Here is a 10,000-nt window from a genome sequence, read left to right as displayed (position 1 = left end):
TCTTAAACATCAGTGTATCATAAAAAATAAAATAAAAAAAGGTTAATGAGATCAGGATCATTATGTACACAATAAATACAACTTAATCAAGGTAATTTTACTCACCAACTGTACATAATCCAGCTTTTGTGTAAAAAGAAGCCTGGGTAATAACAACAGTCTTTCCCCATTAACTTCAGATTATTATATACCCCGACACCTTTCCCTGTTGCGACCCTTTAATGAGATACAAAGAAACTATTTCACTGAACATACTTTGCAATCATTATCAAAACTCGTTGAATATTCTATAGTTCAAAAGTCAGGTAGGTTCTTCTCGTTACTCACAAAAAGCAAAGACACGCGAATGCATCCAACTACTGTATAAAAGCGTTTGTAAAAGTATATACAAGGTGTTACATGAGAAATATGTATACATACGTATACATACAATAAATTTCGTAGCTTAAAAGTTATTTTACAAGGATAAGGATAAGAGAATACAAGCGTTGGAGTAGTAGGTTTTCATTGCATCATTATTCTAAAATACTATATCTTAAATACTTAAATAAAACATGTTCAAAATTCCTTAATGACCAACAACACAATAATAAATATTTATGTACAGAATCTTTAGAAAATTAACAATGACGTCGTCATACGTCGCAAAACAATATTTACATGTGAGAATTCTAAATTGTTGAATTTTTGAAAACGTCCCCAATAAAACAAACAGGTTAGGATTTGGGTTAGGGTTGGCCCATATTGGCATACTCTTGCAAGACAAATGAACAGCCATTACTTACCAACAGTTCTAACGACGTTTGTTTTTACATTCTCTATGTATATCCCGTCCAATGAGTGACTTAACTTTGACATGGATAATCAGGTCTCCGTTGACCTGTAGATGTAAACAGCAAAGAGGCCTCAGGCACGAGCAAGTCTGTACATACGGTACGTCAGGAGGTCGGAAACCCCCCCAAAACCGCAGATTGCAGCCAGTGAGATTTCTCCTTTTACCCCCAGATTGCAGCCAGTGAGACTGAAACTCCTGATTTTTCACTTGCCAGGAGGATAACTTCTATTCAGCAAACGTAACCATCATTCCATTCATAAGAAGGCATGTTTTTTACAGTCTGATGCACGATTTTCCCCTCGATATTTTATTTTTCTGACACTTTTATTCTTTTTGTATATACTTTTGGCTGTATAAATTAATAAATAAATGTTGTAACATTTTTCGCCACTCACAACCTATTTTCAAAGTGGAGAAACCAATTACACAAGTGAGTAGATAATTACAACACATTACAAACATTGTGTTTTTTTCCCTCCTATTAATGAAGGCACAATACACCTTTCAACAATGTTTCTGTCTTAATGCAAATGTATAAAACATGACATACAGGTTACTAAAAAAAAAAGTATGCATAAAAGGCAGACTAGAATCAGGTCGTAAAATGCACAGACACAAAATTCACAATATTACATTTTCAGAAAAAAAAGCTATGTTGTCCTTAAATCATAAAAGCACACAGAGTTGACAAGTTCGATTGTATCTCTTGAAACTTAAATAGTAAGTTGTATAACCCAAGTTGTTAACACGTGTCTCGAAACAAGAGAGAGCTATAATTACAAAGTAGGACTTATGGCACAAATGTGTTTGTGGTTTGGCTTAGAAGAACCTTTGTACATGGGAATGACAAACATTCCATCAATTTAAGCCACAAGACAATTAAGCTTACACAATGGAGTTCTGCCAGTGTGTATTACCACACTGCACACTTTAGCAACATGGTCAATGGGAGATAACTTGAACCTTTCTGGACGAAACAAAACAACATTAAAGATCTCATGTATGATTACGTTAGGAACTTTATCGGCATGGTGTCTCACACACACACACACACACACACACACACACACACACACACACACACACACACACACACACACACGCACGGACGCACGCACACACACACAAACACACACACACACACACACACACACACACACACACACACATACACACACACGGAGGAGGGCAAGGTAGAGGAACATGATTGTTGTGACAAAATGTTTTCTGTTTAACACAATCAAAGTAAGAGAATGTAGATTTAAAATCATCGGCGCGGCATGCGGTAAAAGCAAGCTTTCTGGTCAGCAATGTCAAAACATGGATGTTTTCTTCTTATTTTGTACATAGTATATTACTTTCTGTTCAGACTTTCTACTCTTTGAATTGTCCACACCCACGCTCACCATCACACCGTCACTGAAATACATTGACAACAGCAATCAAAGCACATCGTTTCAAGTACAAAGATAGAAGAACAAAATCGGACTAGTAAGATTCAAGAAAGGCGAATTATAGAATACAAATCCAAAAACAAAGAGACTGCCAACGTTCCAAAATTCAGAATCAAAAAACAAGAAAGGTAAGTTGTTGTAGTTTTCTGTGAATAATTGTTTGTCTGTTCACTTAAAAGACCGTTGGGTCGAAATATCTGTGAATGTATTATTTTGTCAATAACAAACGTTCCAACAACCTACCTTTCTTGTTTTTTGATAGAATAAATGAGCAATAGATGTCATATTCACACAGCAAACCCTTCAAGCGAAAATAAATTAAGTAAAGCAAAATACATAGAGCACGTTCACATGACTATATCACGTTGTAAATAGTGTGATAAGAGCTTTGGTTGCTGAATAAATAATCAATCCGATGTTACATATTAAACAAAAGGAAGAATACCTACATTTATGTTTTTGTTTAAGATTGAGTTGTGAAATAAGTTCTTTGAAAAATGCTCGTTCTCTTTGGACGGGAGGAGTGGGCCTCATTCCATAATTACATACATGACATCTCACTTTGAGGAAGTTGTTAAAACCATGACGACCCAATACGTCATAAGATCAATGACGTCACTCCCTCTCTTATATGAAGGTGGGGTCTGTCTCCTGGGTGGGCGAGGCAGAGGGCGGGGCGGGGTAGGAGGCGGTGGCTTCAAAGTCGGGTATCTTGACCAATGCCCCCCTGTTGGCACGGACTGAGGTCAGCCTGCCTAGTATCTCGGGGTCGTTCATGGTCTTGCCCCATGGCTCGTGGTACTGGCTGGCTACTGGGGGATCGTAGCTCCTCACTGCAATAGGAAAACCAAAATCGTTGGCTTATGTGGGTGCGCCGGCGTAAGTCATGCAGTATGTGGGCTTTTGATACTGCATCACTATCTCCTTGTATCACAACCACTACCATCACCATTATGCCCAACATCACCATCAACAACAACAACAACAACAACAACAAAAACAACAACAACCTAATAACCAGAAGCCATGGTGCCAGCGTAAGGCATGCATGGGTTTCTGGTACTGCAACACTATCCCCTTGTATCACAACCACCATCACCACAAACACCATCAGAACAACAACAACAACAATAACAACAACAGCAACAACAACAACAACAACAACAAAACAACAACAGCAACAACAACAACAACAACAAAACAACAACAGCAACAACAACAACAAAACACCATCACCACCACCACTACCTCCAACCACAACACCAACAGCAACAAGCCCCTCCTCACCTGAAGCCATGGTGCCACCATATGGCATGCAGTCTGTGGGTTTCTGGTACTGCATCACTCTCCCTATCTGACCAGGCACATCCGGGGCCATGGCCTTGGGAGGGGCGGAAGAGGTGTAGCTCAACTGACGGGGCAAAGTCTGCATTCCAGGTCCATCGTCGAAGTCAAATTGCGGCCCTTTGTCTCTCATGCCGTAAAACGATTTTGACGTCATCCCGCTTCGCATTGAAAGTGAGTCACAGTCACGTTTCCGTCGCTTCCGATTCCGACCTTCGATAGACAGGAAAACAGGTTGTTTAAGAACAAAACAGACAACAAGCTTGAATCATCTTATTGAAGTTGTTTTTTGAAACAAATGCCTTGATCATACAAATACAAAATAATGTTGTACACGATTTGTGCTTTGCCATCTGTAGGATTTTCTTAGTTGGTAATTCATTCAGTCGTTTATTTTCCCTGGACCGTACGCCGAAGTATCATACACAGTATGTTATGTTGCATGTGTTTCTTTTTACATTTAGTCAAGTAGTGATTTGTTGTTGTTGTTGTTGTTGTTGTTGTTGTTGTTGTTGTTGTTGTTGTTGTTGTTGTTGTTCTTCTTCTTCTTCTTCTTCTTCTTCTTCTTCTTCTTCTTCTTCTTCTACGTTCGTTGGCTGCAACTCGAGCGTGAACCCGTGGTCACGAGTGGGCTTCACCATGAATGGACGCTTTTGCCGACATTTAGGCAGTCATACTCATATTTCAGGGGACTGTTTACGTTTATACTTATAGACGCATGCAACCATGAACCACTCTGAGCAGTGCTAAGATCTTACTCACGTTTGCAGTAGATGGCACCCACCACACAGACAGCGGTCACAGTGATCACCAGCAGTACCAGTATGATGATGACAACACTGTTGGAGAATAGGGTGGCATCTGCAAGGACACAAAATGAACATCTAGGAGTTTTTCTACATTGGAATATAATACGAAAAAATACACACAAGAAACAAAGAGGAAGTAAAACGTCAGACAGAAGGAAAGAAGAAGAACAGACAAGGAACAGAATGAACGAAAGACAGAAACAAAAAAACGAACGTGACAATGTCTTAAGTGCTGGAAGCACACTGATCAGAATACGCGGAATGACATAACATAATATCTTCAATGAAAGAAAGGTTTATGAGAGGTTATTGGGTAGCTAAGTTCAGTTGGCAGAAGCTTGTTTTAAGAGAGATTTACAACATAAGAGTTAAGACAACCAGAGATGTGTAAACAAAACTGATTCTGTGAAGCAAACCATTGGTATTGATGTGCACATAACTGAACGCAGATGTGTTTGTTGTTGTTTTATTGTTGACGTTGCAAATGTGTCAAGCCGAAGACATATAACCCTAGATTTGTGCGATTTTTGTACGTGTAATTGTGTGCACAAAGTATCACACCTGTCCTAGCCCTGAACAACTTTTTTTTTCTATGTACATATGAGATCGTACATCTAACAGTAGCTCAGACCAGTGTTTATTTGGAATCGCAGCTATTGTTACTTACTTTAATTCAAACGCAGTAAAGATTTTAGTCTTGTGGTAGAACTGAATGGACTATAACAACCTTCTTCTTTAAAAAAAATAACATCGGATAAACAGTCTCATTTTCAAACAATGTCAGTGCTGGTCTCTGGATATTCTTTAAGATGGCTTTCGCACAAGCACCCGCGTATCCACACCTTGCTTTTAGATTCCCCAATATACGCATCTTGTGTTTAATGGACAATTTCCCCCTATAAACCAAGCTACTTTCTTTTGTCGATGCAGGCAACACAAAGAAAAAAGATTTGGCTAATAGCAATTCAGTCAAATAAAGTACGTAGTGTGCCGTTACCGAGCAAATTCATTTAGCACGAAAACAATTCAGAACGTCCAATTTCACTTATTGATTTTGAGCTGTTTAGTTTGGTAGGAACATCATGGGCGAGCAATACGTAGATAGACCATAAATAGTACAACTTAGATTTTTTACACACAAACAAACTAACTGCTAGTTGTACTCTACAGTTTATGTTTATTTGACGTGCCTATGTGCGCATTATAACAATCTTGGCAGAGCATGTTTTCCAAAGCTTTGACAATTTTTCCTCACAAAAACGAAACCTAAAACGCCATGCTGAACGCTTTGCCCCCTGTGAAAATGTGACATTATTTCCCTACTCGACATACTTTCCTCGTGCTTGACTTTCGTTCAGTACGAGCCTAGGCCTATAAACGCAGGCATGTGCACCGGCGAAAATGAGGAAGTACTTAATTTATACAGAGAGGGTTAGATACAAGTATTGCAACGTTTAAGTGAACATGGTGATCCTAGAAAATACTACTGCATTGTTTGCACATATGGAAGGGGGTGGGGACAACAATTCCACCATATTAGCTGTCTTATAAAAGGGAAAATATATTACAACAGGTCTAGCGGACGTTTGACAACTTTTCATGAGACCAGTATTAATATCCCCAGTCAAGTATAACATTGTATACGTCACATTACATAGCAGTCAAAATTATGTACATCTTCGGTAAAATTACAACAAATGATGTGACAAGATTAATCGTTGAAGATTCACTCGTATACATGAGCAACCAGAATTGTACATCCCGACCATGGATTTGTTTTCTGATCCAGAATTTTACAATTCCGCTTTAGTCACACCTCAAGTTAAAGATAAACAGACTGAGTGCATTGTTTGTACTGCAAATATTATTTGATTAATTGCCAGTACTGCACGTCATTATTTTTCGTAACTGTGTTTCTTCACTAATGTTGTGAAATAATGTTCACACAGAAAACATCAGAAAACATACAGTATTTAGCAACAAAATAAGACAAAACCTTTCAACTCACCTTCGGTTCCGGAAATTTCATTTGAGTTGGCACTATCTGAAACTGATAAAAAGGTCACAACTTAAGGCAAACAATCTCTTTCTCTCTCTCTCTCTCTCTCTCTCTCTCTCTCTCTCTCTCTCTCTCTCTCTCTCTCTCTCTCTCTCTCTCTCTCTCTCTTTATCAGTGTATGTCTGTGCGTCCCAAGGCCAGGACATATTGTAAGAAAAGGCGTAGCCTTAAATCTTAATCCTTGTTAAATAAAGTTCAATTCAATTCAATTCAATTATCTCTCTCTCTCTCACACACACTCTCTCTCTCACACACACTCTCTCTCTCTCACACTCTCTCTCTCTCTCTCTCTTTCTCTCCCTCCCTCTCTCTCTCACACACTCTCTCTCTCTCTCTCAAACTCTCTCTCTCTCTCTCTGCATCTCTCTTTGTATCTCTCTGTATCTATCTATTTCTCCCTCTCTCTCTCTGTCTCTCTTTCTCTATCTCTCTCTTTCTCCCTCTCTCTCTCTCTCTAAAAGGATAGAGTATCACCAAGTGTGTGTGTACGTGTGTGTGTGTGTGTACGTGTGTGTGTGTGTGTGTGTGTGTGTGTGTGTGTGTGTGTGTGTGTGTGTGTGTGTGTGTATTTTTAAGGCAAACACAATATCAATATTACCATCCTCTTTAAATATATTATCCGTGTTGTGGATATGTGTGTTAATACATAATATGGCCGTTTTACTATAAATTAGAAACAAAAACTAAGGTGTTCTTACCGCCTAAATGACGTTTTCGCAGAGGAAACGCTTGAAGTTTGAAAGACAGAGAGTTTGGTAACAAACTGACAATTCATTTCTTCAAAGTGTATCTTCAGTGACTGATTATTCTTTTAGGTCTACAGCGTGTGCTTAAAGGCAGTTATGCGTGAATCTGTGAATGTTATTAATTAAGCTTGTCCTTGCACTCTAGCCTTAATCTGTGAGGATCTCTTGTGAATCAGAAATCTATTACAACTGATGATTGTGTGGACAAATTCTGTGAACCCAAATAACGCTCAGAGTTAATCAGTTACTGATGATTCTGATCTGATAATGTGTCATCTATTATCACGTTGGGACTGTGTGAAAGCCCTCTATTCTCGCCACTCATCTTCAGGTGTCCTTAATGTGACTATTGGTGTTTCAGTTATTCACTGACGGGTCATTTTACTGTCAAATTTGAGTTAATCTGCTCTGGTTAATTCTTGTTACTCTTATTATTATATGAAGTCTTATATCGCGCGCGTATCTCCAGACTCGGACTCAAGGCGCAGGGATCTATTTACGCCGTGTGAGATGGAATTTTTTACACAATACTTCACGCATTCACATCGACCAGCAGATCGCAGCCATTTCGGCGCATATCCTACTTTTCACGGCCTATTATTCCAAGTCACACGGGTATTTTGGTGGACATTTTTTATCTATGCCTATACAATTTTGCCAGGAAAGACCCTTTTGTCAATCGTGGGATCTTTAACGTGCACACCCCAATGTCGTGTACACGAAAGGACCTCGGTTTTTCGTCTCATCCGAAAGACTCTTTAAGTCTTCTTATTTCTCTTTGTGTAAAGTAGTGTAGCTTTTTTTCTCTTTTGTTGTTGTCTTTCGTTGTGAGTTTGACACCAAGTGTTAAACTCCATTGGTTGCATCTCAGCTGTGTATAGTATAATTTACCATTTTCCCCTTATCGGTTATTGATTTCGTTTGGTGTTTTAAGGTAATTTTGATTTTTCTTCTTAAAACGTGAATGCACTGTTTTAAGATGTATCATAAGTAATTCTTCAAACTCATGGCCCAAAAAAGAGGGTCTTCGTGTGGGACAACCTAATAAAAACAATGCAATTAATAAATTACACGAGGTTTCCACAATGCTTTCAAACTCAGGGACGAATTGTTATGTTATGGGGTTCACAGAATCAAGACGATCTGCCGCGATTTCGGATTCTGAGGTTTGTGTCCCAGGTTACAGTGTTGTACGCAAAAAAAAAAAACAATGTAAGGAAACTGGATTGCTTGTGTATACAAGTGAATCATTGACTTACACACGTTTAACACATTTAGAACATTTGTGGAATCCGTCTGGATCGTGGTCAAAATAAAAAAGGCACCTCCAATGCTCATTGGTTTCTGTTATAGAAATCCAGCAGAACGTGTAAACTAGGCGGACAAATGTTCACATATGTTAGATGCTGCTTTGTTAGAATCAAAAGAAACCATTCTCTTAGGAGATTTTAATATTGATTTATCAAAACAAAATAAACCATGGTTAGATATGTTCAATCTTTATGATATCAAACAAGTCGTGAACACCCCTACTAGGGTTACTGCATCTACAAGCACTTTGATAGATCATATCTATGTTTTTAACCCCCGTAACGTTGCAGAAGTGTGTGTTCCAACCAGCGGCTGTAGTGATCATTTTCCTGTTTGTCTCACGTGGTCAAGAAAGGGTGTAACAATCCCCAAAGTTGGTCACAAGACAGTAAAGTACTGCTCCTTTTCTAAATTTAACGAGAACGCCTTTCTCGTAGACTGAAGTAATTCTTCTCTCTCTGATGTGTATAATTATACGGATCCTGATGATGCAATAACACACTGGATGAATGCCTTCACAGAAATATACGATAAATATGCCCCGTGAAGAATAGAGAGAGTCAGGCAAATAGTAAAACCTAAATGGTTTGATACTGAATTACAAGATGCCATTGGCCATCGTGATTTCTTACAATCAGTTGGCAAGGAAGCAGAGTATAGAGAACAAAGAAATAAAGTAAACTCACTTAAACGAACCAAAAAAATCAAGTAATTTCATGACCTAGCGTCATCAAAGCAAAATTCAAAGAATATATGGAAAGCAATAAATGAACTTACAAATAAAAAGATTGCCAGTCATTCAAGTTGTGTTAAGGACATATCCCCTATTGATTTAAACACTCAGTTTTCTAAAATAGCTGAAAAAGTGATAACAAGTCCAAAAAGAACAATTTGAAAGTTTTAGAAGAGTATTGTCAGTCAAAACAAGTTTCAAGTCAAGCGAATATTCCTCTACTTACAGTACCTGAAGTTTTTTACGCACTTACACACCTTAAGCAAACAGGCGTCCAGGGTATCGACGGCCTCGATGGTAGAATTCTTAAATTGTCAGCCCCTGTAATTTCTGAAACACTCACTTACCTTTATAATCTTTGTTTAGACAAAAATTATTTTCCAGTCGCCCTAAAACAGGTTAAAGTCATTCCTCTGTTTAAATCAGGTGACAAAAAAGACCCATCAAACTAAAGGCCAATTTCAATATTGTCTATTTTATCAAAACCACTTGAAAATCATAATGACAAACATATCCTAGCGCATTTTAACCAAAACAATTTACTTCACCCTAAACAATCGGGTTTTAGAGCTAACCATTCCTGCCATACTGCCTTAGTTTCTCTTGTTGATCAATGGCTGGAGAAAATTAATGACAATGAATTCTGTGGTGCCATTTTGCCAAAGCCTTTGACGTTATTGACCACACGTTATTACTGAGAAAGTTTGCA

General features: G+C 38.3%; 1 protein-coding gene across 1 annotated transcript in view; it reads right to left on the bottom strand.

The window, feature by feature from the left end:
- Nucleotides 1-6,538, bottom strand: part of LOC138973794 (uncharacterized) — a 166,540-nt gene extending 160,002 nt beyond the window's left edge. The window contains exons 1-4 of the mRNA XM_070346502.1: nt 6,451-6,538; nt 4,396-4,494; nt 3,577-3,846; nt 1-3,122 (exon numbers count right to left, since the gene is read on the bottom strand). The exon at nt 1-3,122 is cut by the window's left edge and continues 298 nt beyond it. Coding sequence (XP_070202603.1) covers nt 2,917-3,122; nt 3,577-3,802 — 432 coding nt within the window. The 5' untranslated portion in view covers nt 3,803-3,846; nt 4,396-4,494; nt 6,451-6,538 and the 3' untranslated portion in view covers nt 1-2,916. The remainder of the gene's footprint in view (nt 3,123-3,576; nt 3,847-4,395; nt 4,495-6,450) is intronic.
- Between the last annotated feature and the right edge of the window lie 3,462 nt (nt 6,539-10,000).

This window comes from Littorina saxatilis, linkage group LG8 (genome assembly GCF_037325665.1).
Source record: "Littorina saxatilis isolate snail1 linkage group LG8, US_GU_Lsax_2.0, whole genome shotgun sequence".
In the NCBI taxonomy this organism is placed as follows: domain Eukaryota; kingdom Metazoa; phylum Mollusca; class Gastropoda; order Littorinimorpha; family Littorinidae; genus Littorina; species Littorina saxatilis.
The sequence above is the reverse complement of the archived record's forward strand: the minus strand, read 5'-3'. Positions and strand labels throughout refer to the sequence as shown.